Genomic DNA, 24,433 nt, shown 5'->3' with positions numbered 1-24,433 from the left:
TCTCCCCATGGGATCTCCTCAAGGGCTCTGGTTTCCTCCACTATTTGAAACTTACTGGGGATGTAGGTTAATTGGGTGTAAATTGGCATGGAGTCGTGGGCCGAAATAGCCTGTTAGCGTGCTGTATGTCTACATTTTTAAAAATGTATTTAAATTTTAAATTTAAACTCTTTCAGACTGCAGTACCATAGCAACCCGATACTCTGATATTGCAATATTGATTGAATGCTAAATGGTGGTCACTTGGGCAGTGGTCTCCTGTGTGGCTCAGTAAGTAGCCTTCTCAGCTCTGAATTCAGAGGGTGAAGCTTCCATTTGCTCCAGCAGAGATCTGTATGCAGAATTCTGGGCTAACATTCCAGTGGGGTGCTAAGAGAGTGCTGCAGTGTTAAATAGTGCACATGAGAAGTTAAACTGCTCTCTTGGATGAACCTAAAAGATTCTCTGCTTTCCAAACCAACCCCTCATGGGTACGAGGGGATCTAACAGGTACAGTATGACTTCAATTATCCAAAATTGTATTCTCTGAATTCTCATTTATCCAAAATTTTAAAGAAATTTCAGATAATTGAGGATATTTGAAACAAATCAGAAATCCTTATTTATCTGAAATTTTTTCGTAGCTGAACTGACTGGGACCTCAGGCTGTCCGCCGCAGAAGGGGATCTCGTGTTCGTTTCTGTAATCGGCGGTAGCCAGCATAGTTTTTTGGAGAGAATTCAACATTACTTTAATGCTTTAATAGCCTTCCCTTGTTGTTTGTTGTTTAAACACTGATACAAGTGATTTGCTGTTGCTACTGGGCTGTTTTTTTTCAATGATTAGTTCTTTGGAAAAAAAGTGTTTATCCGAAATAGGCCTGGTCCCAACCATTTTGGATAATCGGAGTTGTACTGAATGTGCTCTGATGAAACGTTTGGGGTCAGGCCCTGCCGATTGGGTTTTGTCACCGATCTGTACAGCACAGAAAAGGGCCCTTCAGGCCAACTCGAAAGTGACACAAATCCCATTTGCTTGCTGTCTTCCATTTCTTTCCTATTCTGGTTGGTCCAAATGCTTTTAAACATCGTCATTGTTGGTGCCTTCATTCCATATAACCACAATCTCTTTAAATCCCTCTCCTCTAACCTTAAACCTACGCCCTTTGCTTTTCGACTTCCTTACCCTGGGAAAAAGACTGAAATCATTCACCCTATCCACACCCCTCATAATTTTATACACTTCTATTTGGTCATCCCTCTAAATGCTCCAGTGAGAGCAAGCTCAGCCTATCCAATCTCTCCTTGGAACTAATGCCCTCCATTCCAGGTGATTTTGTAGTTGAGCCCACCTGTGACCTACCTCTATTTTAATCCCTACCAACCTCACCAATACAGACAGCAATTTATTATCACATTGCTGTTTGTGGGTGTTTGTGTAGCAATTGAGCTCAGGTTACCTGCATTCTAACAACGGCTGCACTTCTAAGGTATGTGTGGCTGTTTTGGGAGTTCCCTAAGTGGGATGTGTGCACTGTGGAACTACTTGGTCAGAAACACGAAAGACTGCAGATGCTGTGATTGTAAGCTGGAGGAACTCAGCAGATCTTGCAGCTTCTATAGGAGGTAAAGATATATCACTGATGCTTTAGGCCTGAGCCCTTCCGCAAGGTAATTTGGGCTGGGGCAAAGGGAAGAATGGTCTGTCTTTCTTCCCTGTGACTTGCTGGCATGAAGACCTTCTTGTCTCCCCTGTGTTTGCTCAGATCTAACTCGTTCCTGACTGCAACTGCTGCTGTTGGCGCCAGTATGTGTGACGGAGTTCTCCGGAGGAGGAACCAAGAGGAGCAGGGACCAGGCGAGGCTTTGTCACTGCCCTCTAATGTCATCTGCCAACCAATGCCTGTAAGTTACACCTCCCTCTAGAAATAATTTTAATGATTCAGTGCAGAAGGTGTCCTTTCTTGAATCAGTGCCTGTTCTTGAACCCACCTTCTGACATTTCTGAGTGCCCCTGGCAACCTATCTTCATTTTATTGCCTTTGGAATGTTACAGATGTGTGTAAAATCTACTCCACTGCATCACTCATTAAAAAGAAACTTCTCAGAGCCTCGGATCCAATTGCTGCTCATTAGTTCTCTATCCTTTTATTACTTACCCACACACCCCCCCCCCCACCCCATGAGTGGAAACTGTTTCTAATATTAATATATATCCTTTGAGTTCTTCTAATAAATATATTAAATTTCTTCTTAATTTTCCCAGGAGGAAAGACGATATGTGTAGTTGTTGCAGCACACTTGTAACAAATTTCCTCTGCAACTTTTTAACAGACCCCCTGAAGTGTGATGTCTAATAAACTCCCATCCACCACACAAACATTGTAGGAGAGTGATGGAAACAGCTCGCTTTGTGAGGCTTCTCTTACCAGAGGAGTAAAACATGAAAGTCTGCAGACACCATGACTGAAGTAAAAATACAATGCTGGAGAAACTCAGTAGGTCAAAGAAAAAACTTTGAATTGATGAATTTCTTCAGCATTATGATTTTACTCTCACCTAATAGCACTGTTCCACGAGGCCACGTGCATAAAGTGTGCCACCTACTGGACAATACCAAGCAACACATGATGGCCAAAATCCTGTGGGTTCCTGGACTTCCCTGCCACATTAATAAAAATGACCACATTTTCTGCTGGATGGTGATGCTGTTATTAGGGTGTGAAATATCATCAAAAGCAACAGGAAAATTATCAACACAGGCAGTGAAACACAAAAGTTTGCAAATGGTGTGATTATAGTCAAAACACAAAAATGCTGGCGGGAACTCAGTCTCGCGGTGTCCATCAGAGGTAAAGATATATTACTGTCGTTTCAAGCCTGAGCCCTATCTTGAGGAAGGGTTCAGGCCCAAAAGGTCAGTAATATATCTTTATCTCCTATGGACTCCTATGTGAGACCAGCCGAGTTCGTCCAGCATCTCTGCAGCAAAGGTTACTAATTTATAAAGAAGTTTGAACATTCCCATTCCCTCCCAAAAGTCTATGAACCCATACGTGACTCAGACATGTGAAAAGGTGTGGTCCAGATGTGAGAGGGTCTGGGTAAAATACTGAGATCAGACTGGAAGGTGTTGCAAGGCTGATTTTCAGGCCCAACAAACCCTGATGTGAATCTAGCGCATTTAGTCAGAATCAAAATTTATTGTTATGAACACATCACGAAAATCATATCTTTGTGGCAACATTATAGGTGCAAATATTGTTATAAGTTAAATTTTAAAAGAAATTGTTTGAGGAAAGCCAAATTGTTTGTATTCCAGCAACTGAACAATGAATGGAGCATCCACTCAGGTTCTGGTGGGCAGAGAATTGAATTAAATTAAGTCAGCAAGTTAATTACTGTAATTCACCTGGACCTGCTGTCCATTGTTAGTTTTGAACTCCCTCCAGAATTGCTGAGATAAAATTAATGGAACATTAATCTGCTGGCTACCGTTGCCTATAAATTCCCTAACACCAGGAAATAGCAAAGTGTTGTTTCATTTGAACTTCCTCAACTTATCAATCCACAGTCAAAACACGAAGGGTAACTGCACTGAAAGAAGTCCTGCTTGGAAAATACCTAGTCTTGTTCGTTTCTCATTTGTTATCTTGCATTGTCACAGGGAGGTGGTCATTTGCTATGTGTTGTCACAGATGCTGTCTAAGAACTCCCGGTCCAGTCCACAGAAACGGGATTTATACATTTGCCGACATGGAGAGAGGATGGATGTTGTTTTCGGGAAACACTGGCTCTCTCAATGCTTTGATTCGAAAGGTTTGTATGTTTTCTTGGTTACAGGAAGCATTTGTGTTCATTGGCTTGATCTGAGGGTGTTTCGCAGCCATCTTTCCTCTTCATCTCACTATCTGGACAGACACTCTAAAACATTTAGGACGGCACGGTTACCGTAATGCTATTACAGCCCCAGCCACCGGAATACGGATCCGGCGCTGTCAGTAAGGAGTTTGTACGTTCTTTCCATGTCTGGGTGGGTTTTCCCTGGGTGCTCCGGTTTCCTTTCACTCTCCAAAACATATGGGTTTGTAGGTTAATTGGGTGCAATTGGGCAGCAAGAATTTAAATTACATTGTTGTAATTTTTTTTAAATTAAAAATAATTATACTACTGAGCGATGCCTCTTCAGTGTTCCCTTTCAGACCAAACCAAAGTTTTTCTTTTGTCATCATGTGCAGATGGAAAAAGATCCAGTGTCAGCTTTTGAAAGGAGTATCCTGACTAGATTTTGTCTCCAAACTAACCAGAGACCATGTTACAGCTATTCGAGTTACAGAAATTCTCCCTTGAACAATTCACAACCCACTACTCAAACATTTGAGAATGGGGGGATTAAAATGTATTGTTGTAGAATTTATGTGGTGCATAATTTGTGTGTTATTAGTGGGAGTTTGCAGTTCGTTAATTATCTACATTCGCAAGAGTGACTACACTTTGAATGGCTGGAAGTTCTTTGAGGTTGAGAAAGGTCTATTTTTCCCACAAGGGCCAAAACGTAGTAACAAGGAATGAGGAACTTTCATGCTGATTCTTCAAGCAGGCATTGTGTGGCCTTTGTCTTGAAGACAAATCTGATCTTAACAGTTCAGACTTATTGTCAGAGTCCATACAAGACATCACAAATAACCCTGAGATCCTTTTTCCCGTGGGCCAGGCAGAACTTCTACTTATTGGTAATGCAAAAAAGATGTGTATATAAAAGAGAGAAATGTAGACAAGGAGGAAGTGCTCACAAACGGCAATGCAGAAAATATATAATCATTAATAAATAATGTGCTAAGTAAGGGTCTCTGATTGAATTTGCTGTTTAGGAGTCTGATGATGGAGGGGTGGTAACCATTGGCTATAAGAAAGCATTTTGTACACTGAGTTTGTTGATGCCAGGACCATTCACAAATATTGCTCTTGGATTTAACTGAGACATGTTGTGGACAGAAGATGATGTGCCATATCATGGCAAAACTGAGAGATGTCATTTGCTTCCTTGGGGCATTTACAGGAAGCTGTATTGGCTAATGGTAAATATCACGGTTGGCATTTTGAAATGGTGTCCTGTTTAACTGTCAACTGATATCACTTGAAGGCTGCCGTTGGGAATTTAAAACAAATGAAACACCAATCTCTCCAGAGTCATGAAGGTGCTAATTCTCTCATTTTAGCTCTAGGAGTCTTGTTCGGGCTTTTACTTGAGGGTTAATCTGATGACATTTACTCTTGAAATAGGTAATTACATTCGGTCCAATTTGAACATGCCCCCAGCTTTACCTCAAAGAAGTGGTGGCTACAAAGATTATGAGAAAGATGCTCCCATCACTGTGTTTGGCTGCACTCAGGCAAGGCTTGTTGGTAAGTTAATGCTATTGACTCTTCAGTCGCAATTTGTAGTTACCTTGTCATTTTTTTTGGTTCTCTTTCATGGTCATCTTCAGCTCTTGTATCACATTCTCACTGCAGTCTGGGATTTTTGAAACCTCTGGCAAAGTTCTTTGAACTCCACTATCAGAGTCCATGGGCCAGGAGAATGGAAGTTTATCTTAAGTTAAACAAAGCCTTGGATGAGATCTCTCAACTGCAGGGTTGGGTTCAGTTTTGTACACCATGTCATGGCTTGGAGTAGGAGAGAGTCCGATTTACTTGAATGATACCTGGACTGAGAGAGGTTGGATGAAGATTGGTCCAAGGGTTTAGCATCTCTCATGTTGTTGGATAGAAACCAGGCCTTTATCGCTTCCAGAAAGTTGAATATCCTTGAATGCTCAGATAATTGATTTATTGACACGGATTGTGTTCTCGGTCAGGAAATTGGATGCCCTGTGCATTTCCAATGTTAAAAATGAGACATAATACTAACACTGGGTGCAACATATGAATTTATGGTTGTGAGAAGAGATTAAACTGGAATTAAAATATATCAAGTACCCTGTCTTCTGAAGCAAGTTATCAAAATCTGTTTTTAGGGTTACTCCATTCCTTGATTCCCCCAGGTGAGTAGGCATAAGATTCATCCAAGGACTATTGGATTGAAAATATGCAGGACCCCTCAATTTACCAAGAACAGTTAGGAAGGAAATTTGTAATCCGTGCTATTAAAGCTCTAAACTATAACTACTTTGAAACTTTTGAGAAGGAAGCTGGTGAAAGGGTTGATGTTTCCTAGGAATTGAATGAATCTAATGTGTTGTGCTTGACTTGCAGGTGAAGCTCTGCTGGAAAGTAAATCCATCATTGACCATGTGTACTGTTCACCCTCACTTCGCTGTGTGCAGACTGCATTCAACATATTAAAAGGTAATGCCACGATTATATATGTTAACAAATTCTCTGCTTGCTCCCCACTACCCAGCCTCTGCAGTTTATTACCACAAGTCTCTGTCCAGTGAGGATTTTTTTTTCCCTATCCTGTCAGGTTCTTCCCAGACCCCTTGCCTGTGCTTGTGCAATTCCTACCTCCTGTCCATCTTCACAAACAGATTCTCAAAATCCATCACTTTAAGCACAAGTTTGGTAATTAGTAAATGGTGATTTGGGCCAAATGCTTTTCCTGAAACTTGCTTGATTGTCTTCACAACTAGAGTAGGGTTTGTCTCACTTTCTGAGATATGCCAAAGATGTTATTACAGATTACTTATGCTGCCTAGAATGGAAATGACTGGGTTATACCCCAGTCAGTCAATAACTGCCATCCACAACATTAAGTCACTGGAATTAAGTGCACCTACTTTGAATTGTCTAACTATCCTCCACTCATGTTCATTGAAATAACCATGCTTTATTGAAAAAAAAACTTTCTGTAATTTCATATATGTGCTAATCAGTTGTTCATGGAGTTCATTAAAAAGATGAATTCCTCAGCAAATGTTTTGATTTTTGAAGAGAGAATGGATAGACCAGGTTTGTGTCTTTTGGAGTTTAGATCTGGGAAAGCTGTCTTGATTGAAACATCAGATCCAGTGGATTTTGGCAGGGTAGATTTGGAGATGATGTTACTTTTAAAAAAAAATTATCTAAATCAACTCATATATGATAATTATAACAATTAATATCAAATCACAATGTTTCAGTGTTTACAAATATATTTTGATAATATATAAAAAAGAAAGAAAAAGGAAAAAAATATACTAAAAAGAACTACTAAAACTAAATAAACCCTAAAACACAACTAAACCCTCCCCCAACCTAAACTAATCCCAATAACTAAAATCAAAATATAAAATACACAGTTACATAACTATTAAGTTATAAATTAAATTATTAATTTGGATTGCTCAAGGATCCCAAAAAGAACATTATTGAAAGCAAAAAATTATTTAACTTTAATCTCATTATTCTAGCATACAGACTCCAAATATGTAAAAATAGAAAGTATTTACCCCTTGAATTATATGTAATTCTTTTAAAAGAAATGCAACTTTGAATCTCGGCATGCCATCTTTCTATTGGTAATGGAACATCTGATTTCCATGTAACAGCAACACATTTCCTTGCTATTACCAAAACTAACTTAACAAATTTCAATTGAAAATATAACAAAGATAATTTAGGTAATATCAAAATTTCCCAACAATAATTCAGGATTTAATGGAAAAACACCAGTAATTAGTTGTAAAAACTTACTAACAGAAACCAAAAAAGGTTTAACCTTCGAACAAGACCATGTAGAGTGAAAAAAGGTTCTAACTTATTTTCCACATCTAAAATATTGGTACGATGCATCTGATCTCCATCTATTCAATTTCTGATGCGTAATATATAATAAATGTAAAAAAATTATAATGGGAGTAATCTATACCTTACATTAATAGTATTAAACATAATAAGACCTAGATTTTGCCAAATCTGCTGATCTATTGTTATATTTAAATCTTGTTCCCATTTTTCCTTTAAATTAAACATACCTACTTTAGGTGTTTGTAACAACACATATGCTATTGAAATTAATTTTTTAATTGTTCCATCAACAATAATTTGTTCCAAAATCATTTCAGAGCCTAATTTCTCTCTTAAATAAGCTCTTAATTGAAAATAAAATAACGAGTTACGAGGAATATTATTTAATTTTTAATTCATCAAATGACATCAATCTATCATTATTATAACAATCTCCCAATTTAGAAATTCCTTTATTATTCCAAGTATTAAAAAAATGATTGTCTTTTGAAAAAATTGAGAGGATGCTCAATTTTAAATAAAAGGTTTCCATCAATTTCAAATTGAACTTTATTCCAAATATTAAGTAAGTGTTTCAATATTTATCCATTGTTATTAATTTTCATTCCCATTTATAAATAAACTCCTCTGATATAGTTTCTCCAATTTAATTTAATTCAATTTCCACCCAAGATGGTTTGGCTTTTACAAACAAAGAAACAAGAAATCTTAATTGTGCTGCCTTGTAATAATTCTTAAAATTAGGAAATTGTAATCCTCCTAATTCATATTTCCATGTTAACTTTTTTAAAAAACTTTATCACAGGAATAAAAAGAAAAATTACATTTAAAGAAAATATATAAAATAAAATAATATAATTACAATACAACATTAATAACCAAACTTAATTCAACCTAACCCCCCCTACATATACAAGAACTAAAAATCTATATATATAAAAAAAAAACCACCCTTCCCCTCCCCCAAAATAAAGAGTGAAGAATTAGTAAAATTAATAATATTATGTATTAAAAAAAAACATACACAAAAAAAGAAAAATATGACAAATAATGGTGGCCAGTGGAGAGCTCGCCATATAACACGATCTTGGGAAGGCGATGGTCCTCCATTCTGGAGACGTGACCCACCCAGCGCAGCTGGATCTTCAGCAGCGTGGACTCGATGCTCTCCACTGGCCACCGTGACAGAGGTGCACCAAAGAAGAGGTACAAGGACTGCCTAAAGAAATCTCTTGGTGCCTGCCACATTGACCACCGTCAGTGGGCCGATATCGCCTCAAACCGTACATCTTGGCGCCTCACAGTTCGGCGGGCAGCAACCTCCTTTGAAGAAGACTGCAGAGCCCACCTCACTGACAAAAGACAAAAGAGGAAAAACCCAACCCCAACCAACCAATTTTCCCCTGCAACCGCTGCAACCGTGTCTGCCTGCCCCGCATCGGACTTGTCAGCCACAAACGAGCCTGCAGCTGACGTGGACATTTACCCCCTCCATAAATCTTCGTCTGTGAAGCCAAGCCAAAGAGAAAGATGACAAATAAAAATAATTTAAAAAAAGATTTATCAGATCTAAAATATCACATCTAAGAACATACTTAAATCAAACTTGATTGCATATACTTAACAAATGGAGTCCACTTATAAAAAGACATCTTATCTTGAATTGAAAAAGATATCTTTTCCATAATTAAACAAGACTTCATCTCTAAATACCACCTGTCCAAAGTTAGTATATTTCTATCTTTCCAAGTAGACGCTATACATTTCTTGGCCACTGCTAAAGCTAAATAGATAAAATAAATCTGATAACACAAATATTATATAATCTATTAAATATAGATTGAATACCTTTCCAAAACTGTTGCAATCGGTCACAGGACCAGACAGTATGTAAAAAAAGTACTAGCTGTCTGGTCACAACGAAAACAACAATCTGACTTACTAAGACCAAATTTTTTAAATTTTTCTGGTGTTAAATATAATTGATGTATAAAATTATAATTAATCATCGCTAATCTAGCATTAATCAATTTCCGAATACTATTTTGACAAATTTCCATCCAAGCTTCTTCAGCTATTGTAGAACCTAAATCTTTTTCCCATTTCAACTTACCTTTATCCCAATCTTTCTTGCTTTCATTTTCTTGTAAAATACAATACAAATCAGATATATACCCCTTTTCTGGTATTGAAAGTACATATTTCTCAAAACTAGTTTCAGGCAATAAAGTCATTTGCCGACCACATATCTGTTTTACAAATGATCTTAACTGATAGTACACAAATACAGAATTTCCACTAATACCAAATTTCATTTGTAATTCCTCAAAAGAACAAAAATGTCCTTCAAAAAAACAATCAGATAAGTTTTTTATTCCTTTCCTTTCCCATTGTTTCAAAGTGATATTGGAGACCGTAAAAGGAACAAGTTGATTATTATATAATGGCAATCGCCCAGACCATTTATTTTTAAGCCCCATTTTATCAAGTTTACTCGTCCATCGATTCAATAAATGTTTCAATATTGGTACATCATAAGTTCGTAACAAATTTTTATTCCATCGAAACAAAAATTAATGTGGAGATTTTTCGAAAATAACTGCCAGTTCTATCTTTGCCCAACTGGGTGGATCCTCCATATTCATTAATGCACTAAGAAATTTAAATTGAGCTGCCTCATAATAATATTGAAAATTGGGTAATCTCAAACCTCCAAATTGAAAGTCCCACATCAATTTTTTCATTGCTACCCTCGGAAATTTTCCCTTCCATAAAAATTCTCTAACTGCTTTGTATAAATCCTTAAAAAAAACTTTTTAAAAAAATAAGGAATTGATTGAAATAAATATTGCATCCGAGGAAAAATATTCATTTTTATAGTATTAATCCTCCCCAATAAACCTAAAGGTAAGTCCTTCCACCTAATCAAGTCTAGTTTAATCTTTTTTATTAAGGGAAGGTAATTAATTGAATATAAATCTTGATATTCTGTATTGACATTAATTCCCAAATATTTAATTTGTTTTGTCCACTTCAACTTCGTAATATTTTTATAAATCAAATAATCATCTTTACAAATTGACAAAATTTCACTTTTAGCCCAATTTACCTTATAGCCAGATAATTGACCATAATTTTCTAAAGATTCTTGAATTGCTGGTAAAGAAATATCAGGGTCCACCAGGTATAATAAAACATCATCTGCAAATAAATTAATCTTATATTCCTCATTCAAAACTCTCATACCCTTAACATTTTCATTTTGACGTATTAACTGTGCCAAAGGTTCAATAACTATAGCAAATAAAGCAGGTGACAATGGACATCCTTGTCTAGTAGACCTTGTTAAATCAAAAGATTCTGAGATCTGTCCATTAGTAGCAACTCTAGCCTTCGGACTATTATATAAAGCCTTTATCAATCCAATAAACGAAGAACCAATACAAAATTTCTCAAGTACTTTAAATAAAAACTTCCATTCCACTCTATCAAAAGCCTTTTCTGCATCTAATGAAACCACTATTGGATAATTCATTTGAGATTTAAATTTATTTATCAAAGTAATTAGTCGCAAAATATTATCAGATGCATATCTGTTTTTTTATAAATCCTGTTTGGCTCAATATTTACCTAAAATAATACATAAAGACCAATCTATTAGCCATAACTTTAGCTACAATTTTATAATCTACGTTTAACAACGATATTGGTCGATAAGAAGAAACCTGTAAAGGAACTTTATCTTTTTTTGGTATAACCGTAATTATTGCATTAGAACAAGATTCAGGTAATTGAAAAGTTTTATAAATTTGCTTTATTACATTCTTATAAATAGAAGATATATCAACATAAAAAGTTTTATAAAATTCTATAGAGAACCCATCTTCACCGGGTGCCTTTCCATTTGGCATATCTCTTATAGCCATTTCAATTTCATTCTCTGTAAAAGATTTATCCAACTCTTGTCTATCTTCTTGATTCAGCTGTGGCAAATTAATATTTTTGAAAAAAGAATCTATTGCATCTTCACTTACATCTTTACACTCAGACGTATATAATTTTTTATAGAAATTGCAAAATTCCTCATTAATTTCTTTTTGTCTAAAAGTAATAGCGGATTTTTTTCTAATTACTGGTATAATCCTGGATAATTGTTCTTTTTTTAACTGCCATGATAAAACTTTATGAGCTTTCTCGCCCCATTCATAAAACTTATGTTTAGTTCGATTCATTAAACATTCAAATTGATATGTTTGTAATTCATTATACTTTAATTTTAAATTAGTTAACTGGTTCTTTTGCATTTCAGTAGTTTTTTTTTAAAATTCTTTTTCACTAACAGTTATCTTTTTCTCTAAATCTTCAATCTCTCTAATTCTCTCTTTCTTTACTTTAAATGCATAGCTAATAATTTGACCTCGTAATAATTGCATCCCATAAAACAAAATGACTAGAAACAGAGTTAACATTATTACTAATAAAATCCTCAATTTGTTTTTTTAAATAACTAATGAATTCTGGTTTTTGTAATAACATAGTGTTAAATCTCCATCTTGGGGTTCTCTGAACATCTTGTGAGCTCTGATATTCTAATAATAATAATGAATGATCTGAGACCAACCTTGCCTTATAATCCACAGATATAACCTTATCCTGCAAATGTGTTGAAATTAAAAAATAATCAGTTCTTGAAAAGGAATTATGACGTGAAGAATAAAAAGAAAAATCTTTCTCTGTAGGATTAAGTATTCGCCAGATATCAACTAAATTCAAATCTTTCATCATATCAGTCACTTGTACTGCCATCTTAGATTTCTTAATTACTCTTGGATACTTGTCCAATAAAGGCTCCAATACCACATTTAAATCTCCCCCAATCATCACATTAGAATTTGTTTGTCCAAGTAATAAAGACACATCTACAATAAAAGCTGTATCTTCAACATTTGGAGCATAAACATCAAGCAGAGTCCAAGCTTCATTAAGAATTGTACAATTTTAATAATCTTCCTCCATTTTTCTCTTCATTCTGTAACTGAAATGGTAAATTCTTATGCACCAGAATTGCCACTCCTTTCGCCTTTGAATTAAATGAAGAATAGAAAAACTTGTCCAACCCATTCGCGTTTAAGTTTCAAATGTTCCTTATCAGTTAAATGAGTTTCCTGCAAAAAAGCCACATCAACTTTAAATTTTTTTAAGTAAGCAAGTACTTTATTACACTTAATAGGATTATTTAAACCCTGAAAATTAAGAGAGGCAAACTTAAGTTTAGACATTACTTACAATAACACAAAGAAAAAGAGAAGGAGAAACAAAAATAAAAATAAAGAAAAACACCCCCTTCCCTTATCCCCTCCTAAAACTACAAAAAGAGAGAAAAAAAATTTAAAGATAATAATTTAAAAAAAACTTTACTCCTTAATCCAAATATTGATGAAAAAAAAACAGGTAGGAGGTTGCAACCACCTCCTCCTGTCTCAACCGCTCAATGCGGTAACTCCCACAAGGTATTGGGTGTGAGATAACTCACGCGTAGCTGATGACTTCTGGAAAATGATGCCCGCCCAGCTCCCTCTCCCAACTCCCGTTTCACATTAAACTATCATCATTATCTGAAATCTTCTCAGAATTTTTTTTTTTAATCAACTTTATCACTCCGACCACCATTGTTTCCATTTCTTCTTGGAATTCGGTTCCCATCTTGCGTCTCCACTCTCCTTGGAGACCGTGGTGGACTACGTCTTTCCTGAAATTGCATAATTGGCAATAATTGAGCAAAGTCCATAGCTTCCTTAGGATTATCAAAAAATTTTGGTTGATAGCCATCTTGAAAAATCTTCAATACTGCAGGGTATCTAAATGTTGCTTTATATCCTTTTTTCCACAACACTTCTTTCACAGGATTAAATTCACGTTGTTGAGACATAACTTCTTGACTCAAATCCGGATAAAAAAAAACACGATTGTTCTGAACCATCAAGGGAGATCTTCTTTGTTGTGTGTTTCTTATAGCCACATGCAAAATTGTCTCTCTATCATAATAATTTAAACAATGAACCAAAACAGGTCTTGGATTTTGTCCTGGAAAAGGCTTTCTTCTCAAAGCTCTATGGGCACGTTCCAATATTAAGCCTTCTGGAAACTTATCTTGTCCTAACATTTGTGGAATCCATTCAGTGAAGAATTTTCTTGGATCTGATCCTTCCATATCTTCTGGCAAACCAACAATTTTTATATCATTCCGTCCAGATTGATTCTCCAAATAATCAACCTTTTTCGCTAAATTTTTATTCTGAATTTGTAAAATTTCAATTGTTTTATTTACAGCTTATATTTGGTCTCGTACCTCGACTATGCCTTGGTCACAAACATCAAGTCTTTCGCTCGTTTCAAGCTTAAAAGCTCCATAATCAACCATCTGTTGAGTATTAATGTCCACCAAAGTATTAAGCTTTGTATTAACTTGAACTAAAGCCTTACCTATTTCTTTTATTGTAGAGGATAACTTAGATTCAAGATTCTTAATAAGCATACCTACTGGAATAGATTCAGGCACAGTAGGATCTTGCTGCTTTTGTATAGCCAAAGGGTCTTCTATTCCTTCCCTTGGTTTAACTGCTTTTCTTACAGTATGACTGCGTGTGGAAACCCCTGCAACAACCTCCTCAGCAGTATCTGGAGGCTGATGGCCAGGGTTATCCTTAACTCATATTATGTCAAATTCCTTCATTACATCGATGTCTGTTGAAGTCTTCATTACTGGTGGTGCATTTCGCAGCGCCACCGCTACATCAATCGGTAAGCGTCTTTTCAGAGTCGGGTCTTCAGCTGGCAGTGTCCCAGCTGTTCTAGCTGTCAAAGATTCATTGACAGCGCTCTCACAGCGGGCGTTGATTCACGCGCACGCACCTGGCTTGCCCTTTGTTCCAAGGGCTGCCGGGCGCCATCTTTAAAGAGCCCTGCCGATAAAGAGCGGAGCTCCGTTGCAGAATCTTGTACCTCTCTTCCTGGATCCATTCCACGCTGAGTCCTGACTTCTTGTAAACAGGTAGGCTCAGATAACCTCGGGAAGTGCAGTTTCTTAACGATCTGTTGCCGTTTTTTTTTACTTCTTTTCAGCAGTTGTACCATTAGAAACTGATTCAACACCTCTAACTATTTCTAAGCTTTTAAAAAGTTTTAACGGGCACTTATAGACAAAACAATAACAAAGAGTCAGGAGAGGACTGGAAGGCACGTCTGTTCCTTACGCCATCATGCCATGCCCCCATGTTAACTTTTCTAATGATTTTCTTGCCATTTTTCCTTTCCAAAAAAATTTCCTAATTTGTTTATTTAAATCCTGAAAAAGAATTGAGGTATAAAAATAGGCAATGTCTGAAATATATATTGAATTCTAAGAAAAATATTCATTTTAATACAATTAACTCTTCCAATTAAAGTAACAGGTAAATTCCCCCATTTATATTTAAAAAAAAGTCCATCTATCTTCTTGAATATTGGAATATAATTTAATTTATATACATTTTTCAAATTATTATCAATACGTATACCTAAATATTTAATCTTATCTGTCCACTTAAATCAAGCTTCTTTTCAACATTGTGAATAATCTCCTTGCACCAATTCCATTACTTCACTTTCATCCCAATTTATTTTATGTCCTGAAACTTCTCCATACTCTGACTAAAAAGTCTAGGTAATGATAATTGTGGTTGGGTTAAATATACTAACACATCATCAGCAAATAAACTAATCTTATGTTCAATCTGATTTATTACAAACCCTTTCAACTGTTGATCATTTCGAATCTTTTGTGAAAGTGGCTCTATAGCTAAAGCAAACAAAGCTGGAGATAAAGGACACCCTTGTCTACTTGGTCTAGTAAAATTAAAAGATTGAGACATCTGTCTGTTTGTTATTACTTTGCTTTAGGATTTTCATATAATGCTTTAATGCAATTTTTAAAATTCAATCCAAAACCAAATTTACTCAAGATTTTAAATAAAAAAAATAGCATTCTAACCTATCAAAAGCCTTTTCTGCATCTAAAGCCACTATTACACTCAAATTTTTTTTCCTCTGTGCTAAATGAATTATACTTGGTAACCTTGCTATATTTTCCAAAGTTTATTTATTTTTAACAAAACCTGTCTGGTCCATATTTAGTAATTCAGGAAGATAATCATTAATCCTATTCACCAATACAATTTTATAATCAACATTTAATAATGATATAGGTCTTTATGAATCTGGTTTTAATGGATCTCTATCTTTTGTAGTAATAATTGTAATTATTGTTGTAGAAAAAGTTTCTGGAAAATTATACAATTTGAAAACTTGTTCTATTACCTTCATAAATAGAGAATGATGTTACCTCTTGAACAATAATCTAGATATATGGGGGCACTGCTCAAAAGAAAATGAGTTGCCCATGTGAAATAATGTGCCACTATTTTCTCAAAGGATCATGGATCTTTGAAACAGTTATGAGAGTGATGGAACAAGATTTTGAAGGAAGATGTGGTTTCTCGATAAGCAGAGGGGTGAAAGGTTACTAGAAGTAGGCAGGATAACAGTAATGAAGTGGCAGACAGATCACACATGATCCTGCAGCTAGCAAGAGTGGGGACACTTCTGTCTCCTACAACAATATGGTGTCAAGATACAGATTTTTCAAAATGAAGAATTGAAATGACTATGAAGTGGTGGTAAGTTGTGCTGATGTGATGTGCAAATTGAGCGGAGCGCTCAATACACTTGAAGAATCAGCTGCTTTCTTCCCAGCCTGCATTTTTGTCTTTCATAAATATATCAAAATGGCTTCCTTCCCCTCATTCCCCTTCTCTCCAACCCACTGGATGTGCTGCAATGGCAGCTCTCTGTGAAGAAGAGATGCTAGTGTATTGCTTGAAAAAGTGTGGGTTTAAAAATATTTTCAATTGTATTTTCCTCTTTACACTTTCTATTCATCTTCTAATCCATCTTTTCTCTACTTACAAGTACTTCCCTAACTTTTTATGTGAGTTATTGCAGAGAGTGGAGAATCAGTGATTCTTCAAATGGGTTTGCCCTGGAGATGCTCCTTATGCTGAACAAGTCATGAAGTCGGTGATGCTGCATTACTTTGCTTACAGGACTCCAGCAGGAAAACCAGATTAAGGTTCGGGTGGAACCTGGACTGTTCGAGTGGACAAAGTGGGTTTCAGGGAACACGTTACCAGCATGGATGACGGCTGAGGAGCTTGCTGCAGCAAACCTGGGGACTGACACAACCTACAAGTACGAATTGGCATGGAAAGCAATCTTGTTCAGAAGAGTGATCACCCACCATTGTGTGGGTTATCAATAGGTCTTGAATTAATTGGAAAATATTTAAATCCTTCAAAAACCTGAATGATATGGATTTAAAGTTTGCGAAGCAGAAAACCGTTATTTAGGCACTTGTATTATATGTCAGGCATATATAGTAACCAGCTTTCAATAGAAGGAGCAAGAGACTAAAGTTGTTAATCTTTATATTTTGTGTAATAAAAATTAAATTTCTGTTGCGAAAGGTGAAGTGCTTTTCCTGGAAAAGGAATAGAATAGGGGAGTTTGGAATCACTTAGTCATCCTTTAGATGTGAACACGACCTTCATTGCTGTAGCAAATTGAGGCACATGACAGAGGTTCTATTGAGATTTGAGAAGCATGGATATCTCAGCAGGGATAAGGAATGCAGTTTGTGTGTTGGTCCAAGGCACATAAAAGCAGAGGCGGACTCATTAAATACATATATTTTAGACAGTTGGTTTTGTAGGGGAAATTGAGGGTTGTGGGGAAAAGCCAGGTAGGTGGAGCTGTCCTTGATCAGTTCAGCCATGACCTTATTGAATGGTGGAGCAGGCTTGTCAGGCCAAATGGCCGACTCCTGCTCCTACTTGTGTTCTTAAAACCTGACTGTTCCATTTATAAATTAGAACAATAATTTTTCAGACCATTGAGTTTGAAACTCTACCTACAGTCAAATTTTGCAAGTTACATCAGAGTTGATGCTGTTTGGGTGAGGGGTATATCCTTGGGGAATTGTGCAAGAAAATTTAAATCCTGTGAAATGGGAAAACTATTTTCCTGATGGATAGTAAGGCACCTGGAAGCACATGCTTGCTCTACTATTGGTTAACTATTTTTTTTTCAACTGCACTGGGCTTTTTTCAATAATTTTTATGAATTAATTTCTCACCCATGGTCTCAGGTTAAGATGGGAGGCATTTGGGAGTGAGATGAGATATTTGAATCTACCCTAAAGACAATTAATTCTCAGTTGTTGATAAATTTTCTATGGAGATGGTTGATGTTTTGGCAATTAAAGGAAGTGGTGATGATGTGAGCTCGTGGAATTGAACAATGGACCTGCTCAAAATGTAAACTGCCCTCTTCTTCTCCAACAACCTTGATGTCCCAAAGTTTTTAATTTAAAAAATGTTTTTGGATGTGCACCATAGAAACAGGCTTTTCTCTCCCTCGATCCCATGCCTTAATACCCCAATTAACCTATAACCTCCAGATGTTATGAAGGGTGGGAGGAAATGGGAGCACCAGGAGGAAACCAACGTAGGCATGGGGAGAATGTGCAAATACCTTATAGACAGCATCGGATTTGAACCAGGGTTGCTGGCACTGTAATAGCATTGCACTAACTACTACACTAAGCATGCAACCCTCTTGAGTGCAGAGTGAAAACCATTTCCCACTATTTGAACCAGTCCATAGAATTTGCATACCACCAGGCTATGTCCCTTTGCTCTTCATTCATCTGACACTCCCTCCTGCCAATTGCTAACTGTTGTTTGGATTTTGCAGACCTCACATACAGGCGAACAAACTGGGGATTTCGGAACCCTATGAGATGTATATGAGCAGGAGTTGCCAGGTGATGAGGGAAATCCTGACTGAATGTAAACTCAAAGGTAACAGTTATATTCATTGCCAAGATATTTTTAATTAATGTCTTTCAGTAAATAATTTTAGCAATGACTTCAACACCCAAAAATCTCTGCCTTAAATTGCCAAAGGTATTTGTAAATGTTGTGCTTTTCAGGATTGGCCATCTTTTGCTGTCCACCCCTATTGCCCTTTATTGAATAGCTTTGTAGGCCATTTCAGAGGGAATTTAAGCTTCAACAAGTGGTATGACAGTCGGATATGGAAGATGGAGTTCCTCCCCTAAATGATGTGAGTGAATTGGATGAGTTTTCCAACAATCCAATGAGCATCGCCAAGAGGGTCTGTCCTGGGCTTTTTCCATTGACAGAGTAAGGCCCAATGGGATGAACTTAAATTTTTTTTAATGCGTACCCATCTCTCTTCTGTACCACTTCTGTTTTGTCTCCTTTCCTATCTACCCCCACCCATTCTCATTCCCCCTCCTCTGGTTCCATCCCACTCTACTGCCATCTCCCCACTGGATTCCTCCACTCTCTTCTCCATCCCTCTTTTGTTTGGCAAGATGCAGCTCTAGATGGTCCATATCCAATGTTTGCTCTGCCATTCATCAGGTCATGGGGGAATTAACATTGATAGACTTTTAAACCCAAAGGATGGATAGTGCAGATTTACAGCCCCTGGAGTAGAGAAGTCCAAAAATGTACAATCTTCTGCATTTAGATTTTATTTCCTTATTTCAACCAAGGCCTGACAGTCCAATCCAGAATGGAGAGAATGCTTACTAGTGGAGTAGCCCTTATACAGATGAATTATTGAACATAAAGTGGTCTGTGCCCCACAGCTGAATGGTACTATTTCAGAAAAGCAGGGAAGGGAACTGATCTTCCTCTCTACCTAATGTCGTGAAGTGATTATCACATTGCTGTTTGTCCTTGGATGTGTGTCCATTATGTCTGAAAAAAGTATTTTATTGGCTTCAAAGGAATGTAGAGCTATGAATATGCACTGTGGTGTTGTGAATTTCTTTCTTGAGCTTGATGTGACCTGAAATGTTGATTTGGTTTGCTCGTTCCTTTCAGGTAACAGTATTCTGATTGTAGCACACGCCTCTTCACTAGAAGCTTGCACCCGACAGCTCCAGGGGCTCTCTGCACGCAATTCCAAGGACTTTGTTCAAGTGGTTCGAAAGGTCAGTACCTTTGTGCCCTCTGACTGAGAGAGAGAGAGAGAGAGAGAGAGAGAGAGAGAGAGAAAAAATTCTATAGTAGTGTGGGAATAAGGCAATAATATTGGTACCCAATCTTTGTTCATTCTAAATGTTTCTAATTAAGTGAAATAACCTGGAAGTGGCTTTTGAGGAAATGAGCCATAGAGCACAAGTTGAGCATTGTGGCCTTCTCACGTTAAAAGTTGGGCCCTGTTTTGATTTTACCTGCCAGTTGGTTGAGATCATAAAGGTTCTGGATGCAACCTGCTTCTACGGAGAAAAGTAGCAGAGTATAGAGAAGATGGAGAGAATCATCAGGGCTAATTTCAGGGAAATAAAGGAAAATTTAAACCAAATCTACTTCAATAGTGATAGAAATCCGGGAGTTATTTGCTAGTACGGCCAAATTTGGTTGTTTTATTAGAAAGATAGCATTTTAGGAGGGATATACAAATGGAATAAATATTTTTGTTTGCATGCCATTCAGGGTATTTTTTTAAATTACAACTTGCCAACTACTGTAACAGCTAGATTGTTACAACTGGTGCAACAATAAATGTGACCAATGCACAAGAAATGTTACAAATGCAAAAGGAGAATGAGAAGAGGAAATTAGACAAAAAAGTACAGAAAAATCCAGGGAGTGAATGAGAAAATTATTTCCACTTTTGGCATGAATTACTATTTCAAATGTCCTGCACTATTGGAAGAAATATTTTTGATGCTACTTTCAAACTAAATTGCTAAAGGTTGAACTTGATTTTTTAGTTGCAAGAAAATAACTAAAATAGTAGAATTGTGACGAGAAAGACTTTCAGGGATGAGAGAAACCAATTGGAAAGGCGTTTCTAGATCATGGTTAAGATGCAAAGGTGAATCACAGGTTTCAGGATTGTTGGAACAATTGGCTCTGCCTGTACCTAAAATTCATGCACTTTACATTTTTCTCTTCTTCCCACAGATCCCTTATTTGGGATTTTGCGCCTGTGAAGAACTGGAAGATGCGGGTATATGGCAGCTGGTGGATCCTCCCATCCTACCACTCACCCACGGGCCCAATCACAGTTTTAGCTGGAGAGATACCTTGTTCCAAGACTAATGGAGAGATCCACTATCACTGGAAGATAGAGCCATTATTAGCATGTGCTTCCACTTACTACTTCACCTCCTTTCCCTTTTCCCCATACTCCATATGAGCAGTTCAATGCGCTGCCATGCTTGGTATACTCTCTGATGCAACAACCATCCGGGTACCCTGCAGCATTAGTTACTTGATTGTTGTGTTATCTGCAAGTTCAGTACCTTGATGTGAAGGACTTGTATTTATTTCATCCAATATATTTAATTATGAATGAGTTGATGTGATTACAGGGCCAATTGTGTTTGGTTCAGGGCAAGAATTTGTTGACTTTAGGCACCCCAAAATAGTTAAGAACTTCAGACTGCTCATTTATATTTGAATTGTGTTTGACACAATTTTTGTAGGACTTGCAATGTACTTGCACAATAATTGGGGCAAGGGAATCTGTATAAAGTGCTTCAGAAGCACTAGTAACTGTCCTGACATGCATTCACTGGAGCATTGTTAATTTATGACTCCTCTCCCATGTACATGGAATAATGAGATCTTGCATTCTGGATCATTTACATAGAACAGGAGGGTGTCGCTTATCCCCAATCTTCAAATGTCAAGAGATTTTATTTCTCCATGCTATATTTAATTGAAGCCAAATAACAAAATTGCAATTAAGCCAAAGCAAAGGCATGCGAGAATATCTTGACATGAGGCCCATATCCAGATATTTAAAACATGGCAAGTAGACTATCAATAGAACAGGATTTATTTATTGTGTGTTTTATTAGTGGAATCTGACTCTGTGAAATTTTTTTTGAAGTTTAATCTAATTATATGAATGTATTTATTGCCTTGCCATAGAAAACAGGAGCAACTCCATAGTCCATATTTCAGAGAGAACACTCTCAAAAGGAGTATTGTGTAAGAATGAGCTGACAATCTCACATCAATGATTCCCCAGTCACCTCTGTACAAGCAGTAGAACCAAGTGGTGATGTGAAATCGGTCTGAATGTTTTAACTGGGGTCTCACGAATGACACTGAATGATGAACAGGTCCTTGAAAGTTAAGTGATCTCGTGTTTCTCCTTTCACGGCTCCATTCCTTGACCATTTTGAAAGTAGGCTTGCTACCAAACTTAAACAGAGGTATTGAACCTTCAACTTTCTGACACATGGTGTAATTTAGAGAATAGAATGTTTTAGCTGAGAACTTTGAGTATGTAGCTAAATATTATTTAATTACGGGACTGTTAATCCCCAAATGAAACACCTCTATCCCTATAAGTTTACATTCTTGAAAAATACATCTCAACCAAAATGTAGCTTTTTAATTCACATTTTTGATGATTTGTGTGTGAGGTGAATAAGTCTTTTACTTTTACCATTGTAGACATGCTCAATATTCATCCAGAAAATTTATATAGGATGAAAATTTGACCATCTTAACAGTAAGGCTGAAAATTACCATTTGTTTTGTTCAAAATATTGATCAAACTCTGTTAGGAGAACTTTTGTTCTTGGTGGATGTTCGTCAAGGATTAAAGGAACCCATTGGAGAGGAAGAGATAAAACCCCTCATCTCTTTAGGTTTCCAGAGAGTCCTTTGACTTCTCTGTTCAAAACTAGATGTCTGTAACTTTATATGCCATGAGATGCAAGGTCATCATACTTTGTTATTTGGATAATTCTGGATCAAAGTATTTCTATTTTGTAATGAAAATTAGCAATAGTCTGTGGCTTAAGGGATTGTTTTTATCACAGCAATTTGCCTGTATTAGTCTGCAAGTGATCCAATTTCAAGCTCCAGTCAAAGAATGTTAAACAATTGCTACACCTTGGAAAACTATTGTATTTGGGAATATCAGACCACAGAGCAAAGTTAATTTTTTTTTTCACGTGTGAGTTTTTCAAGAATACAGCTAAAATTCAATTTAAGTCTATCACAGTGAGTCATACAAAAGAGAGCTCCCGTACAACTTCAATGCAGAAATTTAAACTCTCAGTGCCATGCTGTGCATTGAATGTTGAGGGATCTTTCCCTCGTGTTGAAGGGGCATAAAACCTATTCTGAGGCAGTCTCCAGTTTTCCTTTCCATCAACTTTGTGTTCAGATTGTACACAAGAAACCAGTGAAGGTTGGGAGAGTGACCAGAAATGGAGATTCATAAGTTTTAGGTACTTCTCCTTTTGAAAGCTTTGTAATTGAGCCAAGGAAGTCTAATTGTGGAATTGGACTAAGGGATGGTTGAGTGGTTCCAGGACCTTCATTGACTCTGGAGCCAATGAATGTGAACTTATTTAGGGTTCCCACTCCTGCTTGCTACCCCATCATGTCTGCTGAAATTGTGCATGGTTTATGAGGACAAAGTAAAGCTTGAATGAGATGCACCAGCAACAAGATAGCATGTTGACATTCTGGTGAGATGTGTTTGTCAACAATCCCTACAAGGAAAAGGTGCAACTAACTAGCTTGTTTCAGTGGAACAGTAGCTTTGAAATAGCCAAATGGCTGTAAGATGGGGAGAGGACAATTAAATATTTTTGGTGTATGATAACTTGGAAAGTAAATTTAATTACTCATGGTGACCATGATGCCCATTTAATTCAAGTGTAAATTCTATATTAGAAAAATTAAGAATTGCATTTATTTATCAGCTTATCATTTTCTGTGTTCATCTTTGAGAAATAGCTTGTGCAGTAAAATGTTTTGAGGCATAATGGTTGCCTGGCTGATTAGACTTTCTGGGTAATTTGACAATACTCTGGTGTTGACTTGAGGATTGGAGTGCCTTCGATTATGAAATGGTAAATTTCATCAGAACCCCCCTTCAAGGTTTGCATATTAGCAGTAAATGGTGTTTACCACGGAGATTTATGAAAGTGATCAGCTAAGAATTATTCAAATCTTTCAATATTTGCCTCTGTTTGCATTTGCATTCCAGTTTTTAAATGTTGTTCTCTTTTGCATTGCAGCAGAAGGCTATACCATAGTCCAGATCTTGTGTGAAATATAGCAGTATACTAAAGAATGTTTTCTGTTTAATTTAAAACTTAAAAAGTATTAAAAGCTCTATATTTATCAAAATGATTTTGTTCATATAAATGACAGGAATTATGGTGATACCAAAATTTCATACGATGCCAATGTTATATGTTGTTTACATCTACTTTTAAAATTCATTTTGATTAAACAGTGAGCTTAATCTTTGTGTTTCTGGTATTCACCTGCATGGCGCTCAGGATTAAAACTCTTTCCTGCAGATACAGTTTGTGTCAAAGCCTGTCATATCACTTGTATTTCCACAGTCACTGTTTAATTCTGTCATTATTAATCTGCAAGGCAGAAGGCTGGGCTTGAATAATAGGGAAACCGGTTTAGTCCATATAATCCTCAGCCCTTCCCGTCATCTTTGGGGACTCTGACAAACGGCTGCCTCAACAACCCTGAGATTGAGTCACTGCAAGATTGAGATTATAATAGCGATCTGATCAACTAGTAGAACTGGAGTTA

At 36.6% G+C, this 24,433-nt stretch overlaps 1 protein-coding gene across 3 annotated transcripts in view; it reads left to right on the top strand.

Annotated features, from left to right (window-relative positions):
- The window catches only part of LOC138741129 (ubiquitin-associated and SH3 domain-containing protein B-like), a 129,323-nt gene extending 105,198 nt beyond the window's left edge, over positions 1-24,125 (top strand). For all 3 annotated transcript variants that reach the window (XM_069894713.1, XM_069894714.1, XM_069894715.1), the window contains 8 exons: positions 1,745-1,883; positions 3,677-3,797; positions 5,262-5,384; positions 6,234-6,326; positions 16,847-16,991; positions 18,555-18,661; positions 19,718-19,827; positions 20,807-24,125. In XM_069894713.1, coding sequence (XP_069750814.1) covers positions 1,745-1,883; positions 3,677-3,797; positions 5,262-5,384; positions 6,234-6,326; positions 16,847-16,991; positions 18,555-18,661; positions 19,718-19,827; positions 20,807-20,944 — 976 coding nt within the window. In that variant the 3' untranslated portion in view covers positions 20,945-24,125. The remainder of the gene's footprint in view (positions 1-1,744; positions 1,884-3,676; positions 3,798-5,261; positions 5,385-6,233; positions 6,327-16,846; positions 16,992-18,554; positions 18,662-19,717; positions 19,828-20,806) is intronic.
- Positions 24,126-24,433: the final 308 nt, after the last annotated feature.

This window comes from Narcine bancroftii, chromosome 8, assembly GCF_036971445.1.
Source record: "Narcine bancroftii isolate sNarBan1 chromosome 8, sNarBan1.hap1, whole genome shotgun sequence".
In the NCBI taxonomy this organism is placed as follows: domain Eukaryota; kingdom Metazoa; phylum Chordata; class Chondrichthyes; order Torpediniformes; family Narcinidae; genus Narcine; species Narcine bancroftii.
This window is presented reverse-complemented; position numbering and strand designations above follow the sequence as displayed.